This window comes from Maniola hyperantus, chromosome 1 (assembly GCF_902806685.2).
Source record: "Maniola hyperantus chromosome 1, iAphHyp1.2, whole genome shotgun sequence".
Taxonomy (NCBI): domain Eukaryota; kingdom Metazoa; phylum Arthropoda; class Insecta; order Lepidoptera; family Nymphalidae; genus Maniola; species Maniola hyperantus.
Genome location: NC_048536.1, coordinates 11,281,451 through 11,302,634, shown reverse-complemented (window position 1 = coordinate 11,302,634; position 21,184 = coordinate 11,281,451). Strand labels below are relative to the sequence as shown.

Here is a 21,184-nt window from a genome sequence, read left to right as displayed (position 1 = left end):
CTCTCTGAAGCATTCAAAGAACTTGCATATACTACTACGTAGTACTTACACCTAGAAGGCCTACAAGGTCAGTAACGCGAGCCGAAAGAGAAAAACGGGTGTTCAGTTCCTGTGTTTTCTTAGTTAGAGTAACCATGTTAAACTACCAGGCTTCAAAATGCTAGAACCCGAAGCTGTAAAACCAGTTCAAAAAAGTTTATCATGGTCATAGATAAGCATAGATCCACAGTGTATAAAGGCCATAGATTATGAATATGATAGCGGCACGGCCTCCTTGGAGTAAATGTATTCTGTGGTGGGCACGGCACGGCACAGGATGGCGGCGCGCCGGTGTTAATATTTTGGCTGTAAAATTGTGATGATGTTCTTGTTAAAATGATCGCAATGCGATGGTGGTAGCTCGGTAGTAAATTATTGTGAAAAGTGTTATTCAAAATGAGTGCTTATGAAGACTCAGTGCTAGATTTTGACATCAATTTTCTTCATCCATCAGAAATTACCGTGGTAAGGTTTAGGTTATAGCACTTTATAATGTTTTACCTTTATTAATAATTGAAATGATTTGTATTTGAAACACTTTAAATTGTACACTATCCTCAAAACTCTATAACCTTAAACTACACTAGCTTGTATATGATACTAAATGTGCCGTGCTCAACGATTTTAGTTTTGTCATGACAACATCAAATAAACATTATATTGCTGTGTTATATTGTAATGATATTGTATTAATCTAATATCAACTTTTACTGACTATGCCTTCGTAATGTTCGTAGTATAAATGAGATTATGAAGTGATTAAGATTATAGATACAATTACCTACTTTGAAGATTTTGTACATCATTTGAATTTTTCTATTTAACTTGAATGTAATCTACTTAAATACTATGTAGTTGTAAATCTATATTCACAAGGAAATGTTTTTAATTTCAGAACAATAGCCAGAGTGACAAACGGCGTAAACAAGTACTGCTATGTAAAAAGAAAATTGTTGGCACAGAGTAAGAAAAATCACAATTTCATTTTGACTTTTTATTGTAAATTAATACACATTTTTTTGTTGTTTTAAACTATATAATATAGCAGTCTAGGAAGATATACATACTAATTTACACAATGACTAGCTTATACTCGCGACTGTGGATGTGTGGATGACCACACGGACTACACAAATTTCAAACCCCAATTTGACCCCTTTGAATTTTCAAAAATCCTTTCTTAGCAGATATCTACGTCATAACAGCTATCTGCATGCTAAATTTCAGCCCGATCAGTCAGTCAGTTTTTTCCTTTTATATATTTAGATTTGATAGTGGTGGTATGTTATGTTTATCGATACTAATATTATAAATACAAAAGTATATATTTTGTCTCTTACCTTTTCACAGCTCATCTGCTTAACTGATTTTGGCGAAATCATACAGGTACAGAGATAGCTTGTACCCCAGAATCAGACACCTTTTTATCTACTTTTATCCTGGAAAATCAATTTCCATAGGATCTTAAAAATGTAAATGCAAATGGACAAAATCGTAGGCTAATAAAGTTTTAATTTTCAGTGTGCTTCTTAAAAATCACTATATATGTCGAGAAAAGTTGGAAGCAAAAGAGGTTATGTTTCTAACTGCAAAAGAAGAATGTAAACAAGTGTGTATAAACTACCAAGATGCTTTAGAGAAATATACACAATTAGAAAAGGTATGTATGTTTGTATATTTGACTGAGCGAAGCAAGGTCTCCTAGTCTAATCATAATTGGATTGTCCGTATAACTTCTGAATTAATGGCACATTGGTACTGATTCTGAGCACAACAAAATTTTAGAGTATTCAGATCCTCTTCTTACTAATGTAATATGAAAAAGACAGACACAGTTTGCCAGTTTCAAATTTAATTTAGAGATGTCAAACCTTGTGACGTTAGATGCCAGTCGTCAGCCTATTGTTTTGTAGCGTGCACTAAAATTTAGAGTCTTCAATAATTGTAAAATTCATGTTCCATCCTTTTTTAGCATTATTAAAAAAGAAAAAGATGCAGATACTCTAAATTTAGTTCCCAAAATTATACAATAGTGTTGATAGATGGTGCTAAGAATGACTATTTTAAATTAATTTGTGAGCATCTTGGATTGTTCACAAGGTAAAAAACAGATGACCCAAACTAAGGATGCCAGTTCCTAATGTGTGGGGAACCACTAGTGGTAAATTGGTGAAGTCACATAGTTTAAGTTGTGGAGAAAAGTTAGTGTTCACACAACAGACCCTAGACTAATAATATGTAATTTATATTAACTATTTTGGCATGACTAAAACCATCTATTTTTTCAGGAACTGCACACACTTAAGAAACAATATGCAGAAATTGAGTCAAAATGTACATTGTATGAGAATCAGTATGAAGGGATGAAGTCTCATGCTAATCAGCTTCAGGTTAGTGGCAATATTCTACTCTAGACTTGCAAATGACATTTGTATGATGTTGCAAGTGCACAAAATTGCATCAAGTTATGTGCAGAAATCATAGTTGAGGTATAATTTTTTTTGCTGTGGTAGCCTAGTGGTTAGGACGTCCGCCTTCCAATCGGAGGTCGGGGTTTCGATCCTCTAACTCTTCGGAGTTATGTGCGTTTTTAAGTAATTAAAATATCACTTGCTTTAACGGTGAAGGAAAACATCGTAAGGAAACCTGCATGCCTGAGAGTTCTCCATAATGTTCTCAAAGGTATGTGAAGTCTGCCAATCCACACTTGGCCAGCGTGGTAGACTATAGCCAAAACCCTTCTAACTCTGAGAGGACACCCGTGCTCTGTAGTGAGCCGGCGATGGGTTGATCATGATGATGATGATGATAGTTTGAATCCCAAAGATGACTATATAGGCACCTTTTTATATTGCAAAATCAGAGTTCTATCTAGTTTTATAAATTATTTTAAAATGAGCACTGAGAGTTTAATTTACGAAGGCGTCGTTGCGCATGTAAAATCTGCTGTGATTGTTTTAAAATTCTCGTTTCTGATGCCATTTTATTCCGTTTCAAAAAGCGTGTGTGCCAAACAAAAGTTGTTTTTAGCATGTGTGCTAGTTCAAGAGATAGATAACTTTTAGTTATGTGATTTTGACCTGAAGTAAAGCTTTCAATAAATTTAAGTTTAGTAGTTTATCCTGCAAAATTATGATTAGTGCATAGTGCAATTTGCATGCGCAGGCGCCGAGGTGCGCCAAATGCCAATAATCTTCAGGGATTCGCCGATCCGTCAGACAGGATCAGTGAATCGAAGGAAGGGGCTGGAGGTTCGGTAGGTCGAAAGGTCTCTTTGATTGAAGTGGGACGTGTCGTTGGAGTCCGTGATTCATAAGGGCGAATTTATGTAGCACTTTTATTTTGAGTTTACCAATTTTAATTAAAACACTGCAAGTTATGACAAAATAAACCTATTGTTTACTGTGGCTAATTCGGTTGTATATAATCTGTAAACTAAATTGACTGGTCTAAATCTGGATAACCAATTTTTTAAACCTGTCATTTTAGTTTTATTTATAGATATATTGATGATTTTCTAAAAACAGTCAAAATCAAGTCAAAGTAACTTTAGTTTCAATTTATTTTGCTCAAAAAATACTCATTTTTACATACTTAATTTTTATTACTTCAAGATATTTTGTATTGCATTAACAATAATAATAGCTTTATTATGTACATGAATAGTTGAACACCTTTAAAAAGATTAATATCATGTAATATTTTTTCTAGATATTAGTAAAAGAACGCGAATCAAGTATTGAAGCTCTAAAAGTTGAGAAACACTTGGAGAAGAATGATTCTGTTGATTATGAAAAGAATCTCTCTGCCAAAGAAAAAGAAATTGAGGGCCTTCTGAAACATCTCAAAAGTCTTGATAAAGATAATGCACTTAAATTGGTTCCAAGTAAGCATATTTATATATTTGTAAATTTATAAAACACTCAAATACACTTTTTACTAGTACCTACCAATTATATTATTTTTCCATTTGGCATTGCCAAGCCGAAACCGCGGCAAAACCGAACTGTCAAGACAACAGACCATAGAGTAGATCTTGATTCTAGGAATGCGAGCCAAATTGAGTTGTGTTAAAGGTGGAGGACACAGTCTGCCCTCGAAATTCAAATTCAATTTGGTTTTTCACAATTTGTAAACTAATGCGACAAAGTAGACTTATGGTATTCAAAGTTCGCCCCTAGCAATATCATGTTCACAGGTTTATATAAAATTCTTTACTTGAAAGTGTCCAGTTTAAGAAATTAGTCAAAATAATTACTAATTTGTGAGTAGCTTACGTCAAACTCATTGGGTCTTAACACTACTGATGTGAAATTTTAATTTCAAGTACACTTTTTCTGTGTGCATATCTAAAATTACTTCACTCTTACAGAAAAAATACGTAAGCGGCATAAATTATTATTACGAAAGTATGATAATTTAAAGACTATTTATAGTGAAGAAGACTCATCAGACAGTGGCAATGACCAATCAGATTGCTTTGATCAACCACCACATTCACCCTTGTTCACTGCTCCGGAGGACTCTGCAGTGGATAAAATTAAACAGGTATTTATTTATATATATTGAATTATAAAATTTTAAGTATTAATTTACATAAAAATATTTAATAAAAAAATAGTTATATGTATTAATAACATTTTAATTTTACATTAACATAATACAATTAAATAAGTATATAAATTATTGTATTTTATTATCGTATCTGTTATAAACATAAGTACATATAACATATGTATATAAATTTAAAAAGCTGTGATAGCTTAGTGGTTAAGACATCCGCCTCCTGCATGCTTGAGAGTTCTCCATAATGTTCTCAAAGGCGTGTGAAGTCTGCCAATCCGCACGTGGCCAGTGTGGTAGACTACGGCCAAAACACTTCGTTTTGAATTTATAAAAAATTCTATAATAGCAGTGAAAACATTTTTGCTTTCAGGATGTCTTCAAGACAAATCAGCTGACAATCTGTGTCAAAAAAGGTAAGCCTTCTTATTTAGATAGTAACCGAAAATTTAATTAGGTACAATAGTATCAGACCCAACTTTACAGAAATTTTGTTGTTTAGGTAAAAAATGTGATTAAGAATTTGATTAATTCTCTTTACAGATTTGACGAGACTCAATGAAGATAACGACTCCGATTTTAGCAATGAAGTTGTAAGCGAAGACACTGGGCGTGGGTCTTCATTAGCATTTTCAGATGGTGAAAAGTGCTTCAGTAGTCCAGATTATTTCAGTAATGATAGTCCTATAACAAAAGAAGTAAATCAAGCCAATGAACCACCTGTTTTTATAGATACGGGAACCAGTCCAATTAGAAGTCATGAAGTCAGATCTCCCCGTATATTCGACGATGAAGCCGACGTGAATAGTCTGGAGTATTTTATCACTGACATTTCCTTAAGTAACGAAATTGTTACAATCAAAGAAAAAAGAAAATTGATTGATATTGGCACCAGTCCAATTAAGGACTTAGAAAAAGTTAACATAGCAACTAGTCCGCTATTGTTTGATGAATGTGTTGAACGGAATGTTAGTGAACCACTCTCTAAATCGGAAGCAACAGATTATCAAACAAGGGATGTTAATGATAAATGTCAAAGTGATATTGATACCCGGAAAACCCCGTGTATACAAATAATCGATGATACTGTATTTGGTGTAAAAGGAAAACATACTAAAATTGACAGTTTAGCAAGTCATCTTGAGCTTGAAATAAGTGGAAAACCAGTTGAAGAAAAAAAATGCTTGGAAAGAAATAACAGCATAAACTTTGGCGTTGAAAATAGTAATGATAATGAAATTGAAATGATATTAAATACTATGCGATTGGCACACAGGCCTATAACACCTATTCCTGCAACTCCCGTGGAAATACATAAAAATAAAAGTAGAAAATTACTAGAGATAGAACGAGATAATTCAATACTGAAAGATGAAAATAAAATTATACGATCACAACTAGTTAATCTCAGTAAAGAGATAATGGACATAAAGTACTTGTTAAAGATTGATAAATCTAAAGAAGAGGTGTCTCATGAAGACAATATTTGTGTAAATACTGAGATATTTGATGATACTAGTCAAGAAACAATATTTATTAGTGCTAATGGAGATGACAGTAATAATAGAAATAAAGAAAGTGAAATAAACAGTTTCAGCTTATCAAATTCTTTAAGAATTGAAGTATCCCAGGAATTAGAGTACGACATACTAAAACCAGCGGCTCCATCTTGTATTTCTAAACAAAACGATATATCCCAGATCCATGAGTCCCCAGCAACTGATAACTTGACTGAAAATATTGCTAATGTTACTAAGAATGATAGCCGGGAAGCTATAACCTTTGAAGAAGATTTGATTAGCGAAGATGAGAGTGATATTATAATAATAAATAATAACGTAGACTATGCTCCACAAGATGTGTCAATAGAATGTAGGAAATCAAGAAAGTCAAAGAATAAAAATGTTAGTAAATTAGAAAAATTCAAACAAAAAATACGACCCAAATCCAAAATTTCAGAAAATGCTCCTATTAGAAAGCTACGTTCTAAGTCAAAGCTTATTCCCATAGTAAAACTCCAAAAGATAACTCAATTGGATGCCACTGCAATATTAAATAATAAATCAGCTTACGAGCACGCGGCAAAAGTATTGGCAGAAATCAAATCAAAGGAAAAGGTTTCGGCAAATAAAAAACGTATTACTAGAAAAGCCAAAAAAATGGTAAGTGACAAAAATGATGATGACGATATTGACTGCTTAGAGCAGCAAAAATATATACCTGAAAATAAAAAAACCAATCCTGAAAAACATATAAGACGTAAATCGAATGAGCAGCAATATGATAAACATTTAGAATCAATTGAAGATGTTGATGTTTCACCTATAACCACTAGAAGTCGCAGTCGTAAGCTAAGCAGTAATTATTGCGTTTCACCCACCGAGATAGATACAAGGGAGACCAGTATATCGGAAGAAAAACGTAAAAGATTAAAACGTGGGGCTACCGATAGTCCAATTGTCAGTACCAAGAGAGTCCTGCGTAGTTCTAGTATTCGAGACACGTTCGTTGATTTAGATAGTGTAAAAAAAGCTGTATCATATGATATAGCTGAAACCGATTACAATTCAGCTAAAGGACAAAATCATGAATTTTCCATTAGATCAAATGAAAAACGAATCACAAGGAATAATGTTTCCAATTCACCTTATAAAATTCAAAATCGAAAATTATCCCAGAGTGAAAATGAAGGACAAAACAATAAAGTTAGAAACGTTTCCAATTCACCTTATAAAATTCAAAATCGAAAATTATCCCAGAGTGAAAATGAAGGACAAAACAATAAAGTTAGAAACGTTTCCAATTCACCTTATAAAACTCAAAATCGAAAATTATCCCAGAGTGAAAATGAAGACCAAAACACAAGTGATAATATTAAAAATGTTTCTAATGCACCTAATAAAATTCAAGGTGTTAAAATATCTGATGTGAATAATGCAAAAGAAGAATGTAACAAAAGTTTACAAGTAACTGATTTGGACCCTATATCTAGCCAAATTAGCCACCCAAGGCAAAGTATTCTTTGTAGGATGCTAGAAAAACATGGCCGACGGGACCCGAAGTCCTCTAATAAAAAAGTTCCTGGTAAGAAGCAGTGTTAAGAGCAGTGTTCTTTAAGTCATTCTCTTGATCTATCATGAAAATAGCAAATAATTCTAATTAATTGCCCCTGTTAAAAATATTTGAACTTTGAATTATTAAATTATATTTAAATTTTAATTAACATAAAATTAATTAAGGTTGCTTTATAAATTCGCTATATTTTTTTACTTTCAGATAATATTATAAATAGTATTAGTAAAAAGTTAGAAGATGGCATTGCTTTAATAAATGAACTACCCTCGGGTAAAGTTAAACCAGCCATGAATAAACTTGTTGAAGAAGTACAAAGCTGGAATGTGAAGCATTTCATGTTAGGGTTCATGAAATACCTAAAAGATCCAGATCGGAAGAGAGAACTGTATAACAAAGTGAATTCTCCTCCTGCACCGCCGATGACCAAATCCGAACAGGTCCTGTTGTACATAGTGAGGCAAATGGAAATACAGACACCAAACACAGTCAACGAAATCCTCACTCATATAGAATTTTCACTATTCCAATTGAATAGGACCCCTGAGTTCGATATTATCGAAAGTTTATCGCATTTTTATGCGTTACTGTGTCGATACTTTGGATTAAAGAGCCGTTTAAGGCTATTTTTACTTGATGCTATGTACTGTGTACAATTTAAAGTAGTTCCACTAATCAAGCAGTGCTTGGATGTATGGATGCATATATTGCCTCTAGCACACATGGGAATTGGTGAGTGAAAAAATATAATTATAGAAATATGATCTTTTTAATTTTATCCATAATATATTTGCTTGTTGAACTGGAAAGCGTAAAAACTAACACGTTTTATTTCTTTGTTCACAGCCAAGAGTCCATTAGTGACTTGTCTAGTATACCTTCTACATTTCTACAAGTGTGAAGATAGATTTAACAGGGTTCAAGAAATTAGGACTATATTGAGTCGAAAATATTTCTATGAAATTACTGACTGGAATGAAAAAACTATTTTGGAAATGTTCAAAAATGCCATCAAAGATGTTCGAGGTATAAAGCAACTACATATTTTACATTTACAATCCCTGGCGCTACTTTTTTTTTAATTACACTTACTCAAATGTTAATGGTGTGGGTGGGTACAATGAATATTTGTAGTTTATATCTACCACCCAGTGGCACCAAATCCATCATATAACGCACAATAGCTACAGCTATTGTAACAGCGCGAAGTTTAAGTGTAAACTTTTTAGAATGACTAGTATGAATGAAATAAGTGTAAAAAAAAACCAGCAAATAAGTGATTCGACCTTCGATATTATGGTGCCTCTCAGAGCAAAGCCGTATATAACACAGATTTTTTTAAAAAACCTCACGCGGACGAAATCGCAGGCATTGTATAGTTTTGAATTGACTCTAAGGGAAATTTTACTATTACAGATATTCCAATAGAAAAGAAAATGTTGAGAACAGCTCTGATTATCCTCGGAAAACGACACGGAGCTCAATGGTGCCACAAGAATATCATTAAAAATATTTTGATGCCTATGATCGAACGGGAGGATATCTCGATGAAGATAAAGCAGTTCTGTGTGCAGTTGCTAGGCGCGCTGCTCAAGCCTTTCCCTGCGGACATGAAGGTCCATTTCGAGATCGCCATCAACCACTTGCACGACATGCTTCAACAAGATCGTGAGTATTATTGCTTTACACAGTATGTGTTCCCACCCTTTCGTATTTGTGCGTTTTAATCAATTAAACATCAATGATTGCTATAGTGGTGAAGGAAAAGCATCGTAAGGAAACCTTTATACCTGAAAGTTCTACATAATATTCTCTAAAGGTGGGTACGGTTTTGCAGATACGGAATTACGGCGCGCGACTCTTGACTAGCATTCGCCGATTTTTTGAAGTCTATTTATATTAATTATCGTAGAAACTAAGGGCCGGTTGTTTCAACAAACTTTGACGGACACGTAACCTTTAAATATGGCGCTAACGAACGTAAGTAAAGAAAAAGCGTTGATTCAGCATCTATTAGCGCTAACGTTCGTTAAAAAGTTACGTTTACGTTAACCAGTGCTGGCGCCATTGGTGATCGTCAAATCAGTTCGTAACTTCATACTTCTTACAAACGGAATATTTTATTTACAAATTATAATGGAATCAATTTAATTCAAAACTTTTAATGATAGTTTTTTTGAAGATTTTGTAAGAAAGAAAAAGTGTTTAAAAAGCGAAGTAGCAATATTAATAACTATGTATATAATTTAATATACTTAAAATGAAATAAGAAAAGGATACGGAGAAGTAAGTTAATTTTTAGGGTTAGTTTCGCAGCCAAAATAACAATGACGAACAGTTTTTTGTACAATGAAGCAACGCACTTAAATTAACAGATGTTAAAGTTCGTCTACGTCCGTTAAATTTTAACGAACGGATCTTACGAAGACCAATGGTTTGAAACAACCGGCCCTAAGGCTTCATCTTTACTAATAATTATATTTTTTATTTTAGCACCAGATGCCATGAAAGAAGCGATATTTACAAGTTTAATATACATCAACCACCACAATCCGAATCGTGTAATTCGATCGCTACTCTCGTGGATGCCGAAACAAGTTTCTCCAGAATTCGAGCAACTTTTGCGTGACTATGTTAGAGGAAAACCATTGCACGCATGGAAGAAAATTTTGAGTAATATAAAAATGTAAAAATAGATTTTAAGTTTACATTTAAAACTTAAGAATTAGAAGTGTTTAGTCAGTACATTATGTAATAGGTATATATTATTAATTTCGGTTCTGTGATTCACGAAAAAAAATTTAATCGTGCATTCTGAATTTTTATTTCTCTACTAGTTAATGGTCGGCATGCGTTTTAATGCCTCTTTAAGTTTTCAACGCCGCCAGCCTGTTTGGGTACACTGCTGCATATACTTAGACCTTTTTAAGAGTGCGCCATCCACTAAACACGATTATCCTTCTTCATCCTCCAGTCACCTTCACGCCCAGCTAGCTGGAGGTCGTCCTACACTGCGCTTACCTCAACATATTGTCTGCGCCATCATCCGTCGCGTTAGTTCTGCTATCTGTGACAACTATAGGACCTGCCTACTGCCAGTTCAAGTTGCTAAGCCTTTAGCAACTTGAACTGGCAGCCATATGGACGCGTTCAAATTTGCCGCTACGTGTCGCGCGGAGGCAGTGCGGCTGCAAATGCGCGACCGCGCGTCAGTTCATTGATCGCAATTATATGGGTTTACAAAGCGCGACTGCAGCGGTGCCTCTGACTACCTAAGGGCCATAGAAGACACGATGCTTTTAGAATCAGCGATCCGGCGATTTAGCTGTGGTTGAACGCGGTTGATTATTTCAATACAATCGATCGTAGAAAGTCATTAACACGCGAAGCAGTCCCGAGATCGCCAATCGCTGATGCTAAAAGCATCGTGTCTGCTATGGCGGTAAATGAAAAGACAACAAAAAAATTAATAATTTGTTTTATATTTCTTGATTTCTACCATAATAACATGAATATTTACAAGTTGAGTGCGAGCATTGGGTGTTAATAATTTTACGAATTTGTGATAATATTGCACAAAATTTGTTAGTGCCATTTGCAATAACCCTGCGCCAGTAACCAAATTGGGAAAAGATACGAGAACTTCCCGATGAATCTCTTCCAGACTCTGTTTCCAGCTTGCAGTGAAAGAGGCGACGAGCGATATAGATTTCTTTTCCAAGTTCGCCAGTTCGCTTTTCCTATCACCTTCCAGTAACTGTTCACCTTCCTTTACAAACTGCATGAGTCCACCGAAATGGGGGCTAAGTATCTCCTCGACATATTCGGTGCTTCGAGCTTGTAGTTGCTCCCTGAAACTTTCCGCTTCTTTTGTATTATCCCTTGTCCGTTCCATTAATATGCTCAGAACCATATCATAATTGTTGATCAAAAATATTAGCTGCTGTATTCTCTGGGGGAATTCGGCGGCCATTTTCAGCAAGAAGCAGTGAACCTCATCTTGCAGAGCCAGTAGTAAATTGCTGAGCTCTTCCGAAGGGAACTGTTCACTCAAACTCAGCATTGCAGCAGAAAACTCTGCATATCTTCGGGTGATCTAAGGACACAATAAAAAAAGTTGAAAAATAGGACCCACCAGCCCCAATATGATATCATAGTATGTAGATGACATGTGCATGACCTACTGTGTACCTAATAATCATTGGCCATTCTAAGAAACCTGCGCTCTGTAGTGAGCTGACGATGGGTTGATCATGATGATGATGATTATATTATTTAAATAAATTCACTAACAATGTACTATGAAAATATAACAATATAATATACTTACATAATGTGGTCCCATTTCCTTATTAGACAATTTTGCTGGATCACAGTCTCGTACACTTTGTATATTCAATTTGAGAACATACTCCAATCTGGGCCAAAGAGAAGCGAGCAATGAATCCCAGTAACTGAAAGCAATATTTTTTATCAGAGGCATAGAGTCTATCACATAACAATAAGAAAAGTAGAATCTATGAGAATTTTACCGTTTCCTGTTCTAGATAGTTATTATTGTAATTAAAATGAAGTACATTATAAGTCCCACAAATTGCTATTGCGCTGGTACCATGTCCCATTAACATTGAAATGACGTCATTTTGATGTCAGCCGAAATAAAAATATACCATCAGCTGGAAACTTCAGTCTAGTGCTGACGTCACTAAAATGGCGGCCACGTGCATTAGCAATTTACGGGACTCAAACTTGCCGCTGAAGCAGTTATTACCTGTCTAATGCAGCTACAGCTCTTTTGTGGCACATCCAACGGTATCTGTTTATTAATTGGATACATAAAAACAGAGCTAGGCAATCGTAGCACTCTAGTACATAGTTTTCAACATTTTTCTGAAAAAAAAAACACTAGTTACCTATTAAATGTATTAGGCTTGACTCTTGAGAGACAGACCAATTGTTGTGATTGGCGAAATTTATGGTATTCTTGTTGCAACAGTGCATTGTAGCCAATAGTGAGCGAGCGTCAACAATCAGGGGCAGAATGAACCAGAGTGAGGGAACTCTGGGTTTGATCCTGAATCGACGATATTATGTCAAATATTAGTTTATGGGAGACGTGAAATCAAAGAAAAATAGGTGATTAAAGTCGAGATTTCGACGTTTTGTTACAAGTTCCTTAAGAACTGTGTCAGCGACGATTGCGCTCGTCACACTGTAGCTGTCAAACTACCTCGGTGGGGCCTCAGGTGCTTCATGAGCTGAGAGCTTGCCATGGTTCTTTTTCCTGTCTTCTGTCAAAGTCATGGGCATCATCTAGTTTCTTATAAGTCACATACCACAAGCAAAGACAATGTTTTCCCCAGGATTCTGTCAAATAACTCCTGTGCATGGCTGCCTTTCACGTGGAAAAATTCTGTTGTAAATAAATACTCCCTGCAGCTGTTGTCGACTAGAGCATATTGAAGACTTCGAAAAAGTGCTTCATATGAATACTGAAAGATGATAATAATATTTGGTTATTAACTAGCCATACTTAATATTATAAAATGCAAAAGTGTGTCTGTCTGTCTGCTATATTTTTATGGCCCATCCGTTTAAATCCGTTTTTGTGGAAATTTGGTAGAGATAGTTTACATCCTGGGGAAGGGCATAGGCTGCTTTGGTCCTGGAAAATTAAAGAGTTCCCACTGGATTTTTAACAACCGAAATCCACATGGACGTTTAGTTGTGGACATTATCTACTTGGTTCATAGATCAGTGTTCCCATGGAATTTTTTCCAAAATTGTGGGCGTCATTGCATCATCGTAACATAGATTTTGTCTATGAATAGGTGCCAAAGCAGAATCTGAATGTCAAATTTTTTTTGTTAACTTACTTGGATTCTGGGCTATTGGAGTGGTTTTAGTTGTGAGCGCCTAATAAAAAATTACTTTGTAACAAAAAAAATATTACTAGGTACCTTAGTTTTTTGTTGCACATGAGGCACAATAATTGGAGCTTCTAGTTCTTGTGCCAAAACGTCGCCACGATTGCCAATCGTGAATATAGTACTTTTATTTTTTAAATTAGATTTCTGAAAGAAACCACCTTTGGAGCCATCTTCGATCCCCATTAAATCATCTTTAGTCGGTACTTCTTCATATTTTAACTTATCCAGTCGAGAAGCATAAGACTTAAAATACGAATAATAAACTTTGCTTAAAGTGTCAATATACTCATTGCAGATTTCTTGAGCTACATTTCTTTCATTGGTTAAAATAAATTCAAAGAAAAATTTATATTTTAACATAGCATTCTGTGGAATTTGATAGTTGGCCATTGGTTTCCGGAACTTGTATATCTGTTCCAGTATGTAGGTTCTTATTTTTGTAACAGCTTTAATTTTCAACTTCTCCAAAACATCTTTGACGTCATGACAGGCCTTAGTCTCCTTGAAGTCTTGTTCTTTAACAAAATTCAATTTTTGGTTTAAAATAGCTAACTGAACCATAAACTCTTTATCAACAACAGGAACATTGTTTAAGCCACTGAAAAAATGATTATTATTTAAGTACCTACTTTCTCTATGGCTCTATCTATATTATAAATGCAAAAGTGTTCATTGGCTTGTCCTTCAAATACGACGCAACAGAGCAATGGATAGACACGACGTTTTGTCTGTCTCAATGACAGAGACCCAATTTTCCTTCTAAAGGTTGATGTACATTATTTTCTGCCATATAATGTACTTACAATTAGGTGATATACTTACAATATAAGAGTTTCTGAAACTGCCATATCTTCAATAAATGATGCAAGAGGACCTTTGAGTGCTTGTCTGTTACTTAATTGAATAGACATATTGACAGAACGTTTTTGTAAACTTATGATTTCATTACTTATACTGCCCAAGTCATTCTAAAAACGGGATAAGATGCTTTAAAATGTGTAGAGCGAGTAGAATATTGGTATGTTTTAAAATACTATATATTATGTCCAGCTTTATTTAAAAAAAAATATTATGCAGAAAATATACTTTCAAGGCAAAATGAGTGCAGAGTCCAGCTTTCATATGTTAGGACCTAGCAACTCTATAACTCATAGTAATATTATCTATCCAACCACAAAAGGAATAATACTTTTAAGGCTGGCCTCACACATTTCAAAATCTTAAAATTGAACACTTTTCTCACATGCTGCTTACAAATCTAGATTGCTGTGAAGTCTTTTTTTCTCTTGTCGGTATAACAAGATGCAGCTGCTTCCTCTGATGAGGTGGTCAGAGACGTTTTAAGTGGTTTGGTTTTGTATCAAATTGTCATATTATCATATTATTGTGCAATTTTATTTCAAAGGAACAGAACAGCGAATTTCACTCATGTTAATTTTTGTATTGTATAATACTAAACAACATTGCACACTTTTTCACTGTGTTCTGTTCCTTTTTATTGCTATGCCTGCTATTTTGGAGCAAAATATCCACAGTTCTATTCGGATTTGTTGATGAGCAAGTGCAATGTTGACTCACCAACACTGTCATCGCTGACACACCCAGGACCGTTTTTGCATTTAAACCTGTGTAGGTAACTGCTCAGTAGTCTTATAATTACTAAGTATAAATGTGTTGCTTGCAATTACAAATAAGACAAGAATTGAGCCAGTGCCTAGAAATGAATATTCATAACACATTCTAAGATTTCAGATCTAGAATTATACAGAAAGCTCATTAGGATCCTTCTGACAGATTGATCTGAAAAAATCAACATGTGTGTGAGGTAGACACTAGGCACTACTAAGTTGTGTGTAATTATGAGCAATCTGATTTTAGAGCTTGGTCTAAGTATCAACTAAAGAACTCTCGTTTAGAACTAAGCAGTACCAACCTGGAATACTAATAACATGCTTTCCATCCTAGCTAGAATTCCGTCACAGTCTTCAATCTGATTGTGCAGTGATGCTATATTTTCACTTTCTTTCAAGTAGTCAGCTACGGAGCCTTTCTCAGCTTCTTTGATACTTTTATCGATTTGTAAAGCGTATTCTCTTAAATCTGTACCATTTTTTAGCACTTCTTGGATTTCTAAATCTTCTAGGTTTTTATCCATTTCAGTCATGTCTTTATTATCAGACATTTTGACTCGTAAAAATATTATTTACAATAAACTTAATTTATATTTTATTTATTTTCCTATTCCATAAAAAATTAACAAAAAAATGTAGATCTATTTTATTTTTTTAATTTATTTTACGGCCCTGGAATACATTATACAGTTGACACCGTGGTTGACAATATCCTATATGTTATGTTATTCGTCTGTGGTGGACAAGTTGACTGGTTTTACGGCTCTGGATTCTAGTTCTTTTGAGCCTCGTTGTGTACAGATTTCTTAAAACTGGCTTTACAGCTCTGGATTCGTGTGTTGACTTATCCATAGGACACAGACTATAGAAATCATCAAAGAATTTCATGTCGATGGAAATCATATAGAAATAGTCTACAAAACTCAGACTAAGAATCAAGGAGACTTGTCAGACCAGACGCGTATACCCCAAAGGGACAAAACAACAAAAAAAAGAAATCATACTTACGTAAAGTATGAAAGGTTTCATAATTTGCGTTCGCTACAACTGTTACACACCAATGCACCATAAATGGCTTCTACACACCTTCAATACTAAATTGAATACAGAAAAATTTTTTTACAAAAAAAATAAAAACCGACTTCGATACACAAACACTAAAAATTGAAAAATAATTTAATTTATTACCGAATATATTATGTATACAAGAGTTAATATAGATCCATAATAATACTTTTTGGTGCCGGTGCCAATTAGCTTTAGCTGCGCGAATCGTCTAGACTTCATATTTTTATGAGACTCCACAATGGCACCTCATTGGCACCGACCCCAAAAAATATTATTATGGATCTATATTAACTCTTGTATACATAATATATTCGGTACCTAATAAATTAAATTATTTTTCAATTTTCAGTGTTTGTGTATCGAAGTCGGTTTTTATTTTTTTTGTAAAAAAATTTTATTTTTCAATTTTTAGTGGTCCCATGGAATTATGCTATGACTAGTTAAAAATCTACTGTTTACTAAGCTATTACACTGATCGCGAGCAATTCACTCTTATCCGTTGAGGAGTTCCAGTATCTATCTTCGAAGATGTTCATCAGATCTTCACCAAATTTAAATGGGACCAACTTTGAAGTATACCTACCCTTTCAAACAAAAAAAGAATTTTCAAAATCGGTCCAGGCGTCTTCGAGTAATCGGGGAACATACATAAAAAATAAAAAAAATATAAAAAAAAAAGATTCCGACGAGTTGAGAACCTCCTCCTTTTTTTGAAGTCGGTTGAAAACTAAGTAAAAACTCGTAATATTCGCAATAAATTACTATCACATAGGTTTGTTGGGCACAAACGGCAACGTGAACAACAAAAAAAGCTAAACTACAAAATCTGTGTCACAAACCACAAAATACGTATTAGAACGTGCGTAGAACATAGGGACATAGGTTATATACCTACGTAACGCGTAAAAGTTGGACTTTAGATAGCTATTATGACGTAGACATCCGTTAAGGAAGGATTTTTGAAAATTCAACCCCTAAGGGGGTTATAGGGGGGTTTAAATTTTGTGTAGTCCACGCGAAATCGTGGGAATACGCTAGTAACAAAAAGTCTAATAACTAGCCACGGCCCAAGTTTGGGATTCTTCGGCCTTTCATTTTGGTGTTAATTTTTAGAAAATATCTTGTTCTATTCAAAGCATGCAAAAACAAGCAGGTTTTTTGTGAAAACTAGGCAAATAGCCTAGTTTTCACAAAAATCTTCAAAAAACAAAAAAATGAACCTAATTTTTGTAATTTTTTTCGGTTTACAATTTTTTTTCTGTGTCTTAATGACAAAATTAGTCAATATTTGTAACACTAATTTGTTGGGTACCTACATTTTTAGATATCGAACAAAACTAGTTTTGTGTCTGAAGACTCATCATGAGAAATTGCTAAATAAATGTAAACTTACCCTTGCTTAGTCGAAATGAAAATTAAAATGGCTGCCATTTCCACAAAGTTGATTTTAAAAAAAAATTATTTGTCAATAAAATTGTTTGTATCGCTTACCCTTAACGGGTCCGTCATCGGTAACCAGACACACTGAAAATGCGAAAGTGTGTTTGTTTGTCCTTCAATCACGTCGCAATGGTGCAACGGATTGACGTGATTTTTTGCATGTGTATATAGATAAAGACGGAGAACTTTTTATCCCGGAAAATCAAAGAGTTCCCACGGGATTTTTAAAGAACCTAATTCCACGCGAACGAAGTCGCGGGCATCAGCTAATTTGATTATAGTTTCGAGTTTAAAGGGTGAATAAAAAGACAAAAGTTCAGTAACGCTGACGCGTCAGTATAATTGTGACGAAATATTTACAAAGAAAAAGTATAACATAGGTACCTATAACAAAAGCACATCAATCTATGTCAATATAAAAGAAATGCAATTGAAGTCGTAAGTTAATGAATCGCAAAAATATTACTTTAGAAATGTAAGTCTATAAGATCTACATCAAATATCGAAATAATTAACATTCTCCTTTAATTTCAGAGCTTACCTACTTTAATTGAGTACTTATCCATTGCGAAATTTGCAAAATTAAATGAAACTTTAAAATAACAAAATAAAATTTCGTGAATGAGCTTTGATATTGTAACCAGTAAGGATAATTTTTTAATTTGAGTAACCTAGAAGATATTTAGTTTATAAATAATACTTTCATCAGAACACTAATCTATTATTCTAAATCCTTATTTTTTAGGTAGGTAGGTATTGATATGAAAGCACAACCAAGTTTATTGTTGCAAAAGCTAGGAAAGGAAGTTATTTTACATCAATTTTAATAAATAAATTTATGTTTAATAGAACACTGATGTTTAAGAAGTAGGTAGGCATCTGATTCGTATCGATACAGTTTGATGAATTCATAGATCACGTCACAGTGAACCACAGAAGGGAACAATTTGTTAGGTACCTATTCATTCCTATAAATCTATAAAATTAACTAAGTAATACATATTAAGGAGCCCTGGTTTTACGAGCAAAAAGTTCAGCATAATTATGTTCAGCATTCAATACAAAATATATAAATAATGTAGTACATAGGTAGGTATATAAGATACCTACATACATAACATTTATGTTATATATATTACATTTTCACGCGTATTATCCTACTCAATTTTACAACTAGGTAGGTATAGGTACAATAATGATTCAGGTAGGTACATAGGTAATGAAGAGCTTTTGCTGGCGGTATATTTAAATACCAACATTATAAATGCGAAAGTGTAACTGTATGTCTGTCTGTTACCTTTGCACAGCTGGATGGGCAGCTGTGCAAAGGTAACAGACAGAAGTATTACAGATTTGGATGATATTTGGTACAGTGATAGCTTGCATTCCGGAGACAGACATAGTGCTTTTGTGCACTCATCCGTATCAGTAATTCTTCGAAGTGGCTGTCATACAAATACGTACCTACTCATTCGATTAGTATTTTTACGGAATCCGTGATTTCACGGATGAGTACACAAACGCCCGTAGACTACTTTTTATTTCGGAAAATGAAAGAGTTCTCACGGGCTATTTTAAAAGTAAAAACCTAAATCCACGCAGGGTCGGACGAAGTCACGGGCGTCATCTAGTTGATTTATGACATTTTTAGTTCCATTTTATTGTTAAAGTTAAAATTATTTAATTTTGTAGACATACTTAATAGTTAGTAGGTATCTAATATTAAAGTGTAACGTGAATTTCATTCACTGCCCATCCTTATAATTTTATTAATATTATAAATAGTGCTTTAAGCTATTTTCAACAAATCGTTTATATTTTATTTAGCATATATTGGTCCAATTGGATTTTTTATGCGATTTACTCATGGGCATTTAAATCCCATTTAATACTTAAGTAGCAGGAAATATAGCCACAATAGCATCTACGGTATACATATATAAGTACTTTGATATGTTTTACGTGACTACTACTACAGTAATATTTTAGTAATGTTTACGAAAGGAAATTTCTAAGCTACCTATCTAAGAAGGTACTCTTTAAGACACGTTGGAGTTGGGAGTCTATAATAGGGATGCTGAACTTTTTCTCTTACCTTACATGTATATTATTATTTTAACAATTCACATTAACATTCTATGAAATAGTTTTATAAAATAATTTAAACCTAAAAGGTAACTTCCATCTCTATGTTCCGGGTCGAGCTTCGAACCCGGCGCGCAGTCGACGCACGAAGCGCTCCTTCGCGGGGCTTGCAATCCACATTTCTTTAACTTACACTCATTTATATATCAACAAATATCTTAATTTATCATAAATTTTCTATAAAATTCGGTGTTTACGAGCCAAATTTTTAACATTTGTAAGTCTTGTGACTAGATTTTTCTTATTTAATAATACACAAGTAAATAACGTAGGAATATTTTGTACGACGAGATGCCATTGATTACGAGCGGTAACTTAAATGCAGACTACTAAATATTTAGATACCTTTATAAGATAAAACAGAATCACACAAATATATATACATTTACAATAAATTAAGCTTATTAACTAAGTCTCCAGCAAACTCGGCCAAAGTTCCTACACGGTTAGATTGTTTTCTTTCTTAAAATTAATTATAATGAATACCATAATTAATTAATAATTCATACAACAAGCATAAACCGATTCCGTGGAGATCGAGTCCTTTACTACTCTCTAGAAAAATATTTTAATCTAAGTATACTTTTATAAAAATAACGGAGTCGGCTTTAGACTGAAGAGAATGCGTTGTGAAGGCGGGTGTGGTCCTCGGGATGTCTTTAAAGGGAAAACCGAAATGCTTAGAAAGGCAGGCTGGCACGAAACATGTTTTCGATAAGGGGCGGCGCTGGCACTAAGTCTTCAAGCTTCAGGTAGAAGATTCGCTGGAGCCCTTGCACGGAGAGCGAGCGTAGCTCAGGCAGCGCGCCGAGCACGCGGCTGAAATGCGGAGCGCCTGCTACGTTGGTATTCCCACCGCAAGGCATGTGAGCTCGCAGACATCCGATAATCTTCATTTGTAAATGTTCGACTCGGTTTGGCTCTTTTAGGCCATGTCTCTCTGAGGACAAAAGAAAATATGAGGGTAATGTTATTATTATATAAATAATAATTTCTTTTCTATTTAATAATACAGGGTGGAAACGCTGCGATTTGCAATCGATTATTTTGATGAACGAGACATGATCAAAAAGGTTAGGTATATGGGTATGTATTGCAATTTCGTCGCCTAGTATATAAAATGTAAAGCTTACACTTAAAATAAAATTAACAGTCGCCCGTAATTATTTGAATTGCTTCCAAATAACCGAAACAATGGATTTCACAGGGGTCTTAATCAAGAATCGAAAAGAAAAATAATATTAGGTATGTATTAAAAGAAGATATTGAGCCCATTGAAACACTTGCTAAAAATAA

At 34.2% G+C, this 21,184-nt stretch overlaps 3 protein-coding genes across 5 annotated transcripts in view; 1 reads left to right on the top strand and 2 right to left on the bottom strand.

Moving 5' to 3' along the window:
- The first annotated feature begins 303 nt into the window (after positions 1–303).
- Positions 304–10,367, top strand: LOC117986720 (putative protein tag-278). The gene is made up of 12 exons (XM_034973620.2): positions 304–504; positions 935–1,002; positions 1,561–1,699; positions 2,328–2,429; positions 3,751–3,925; positions 4,412–4,587; positions 4,976–5,018; positions 5,146–7,686; positions 7,879–8,406; positions 8,521–8,700; positions 9,091–9,342; positions 10,168–10,367. Exons 1-12 carry the CDS (start codon positions 436–438, stop codon positions 10,362–10,364), a joined length of 4,470 nt encoding a protein of 1,489 aa, XP_034829511.1. The 5' UTR covers positions 304–435; the 3' UTR covers positions 10,365–10,367.
- A 769-nt stretch (positions 10,368–11,136) lies between these two features.
- Vps52 (vacuolar protein sorting 52) lies at positions 11,137–15,918 on the bottom strand. Its single transcript, XM_034973746.2, has 7 exons — positions 15,538–15,918; positions 14,427–14,572; positions 13,635–14,202; positions 13,011–13,166; positions 12,446–12,564; positions 12,005–12,128; positions 11,137–11,770 (listed from the first exon to the last, which is right to left on the bottom strand). The coding sequence occupies exons 1-7, from the start codon at positions 15,784–15,786 to the stop codon at positions 11,141–11,143; spliced, it is 1,992 nt and encodes a 663-aa protein (XP_034829637.1). The 5' UTR covers positions 15,787–15,918; the 3' UTR covers positions 11,137–11,140.
- A 2,139-nt stretch (positions 15,919–18,057) lies between these two features.
- Positions 18,058–21,184, bottom strand: part of Hr38 (Hormone receptor-like in 38) — a 28,064-nt gene continuing 24,937 nt past the window's right edge. For 2 of the 3 annotated variants that reach the window (XR_011237239.1, XR_011237238.1), the window contains exons 4-5: positions 19,093–20,828; positions 18,058–19,040 (exon numbers count right to left, since the gene is read on the bottom strand). Coding sequence is in view for 1 of the 3 variants with exons in the window: in XM_034973931.2 (XP_034829822.1) it covers positions 20,569–20,828 (260 nt within the window). In the remaining 2 variants the exon portion in view is untranslated. Of the gene's footprint in view, positions 20,829–21,184 lie in introns of all 3 variants that reach the window. The other variant, XM_034973931.2, reaches the window with a different exon arrangement.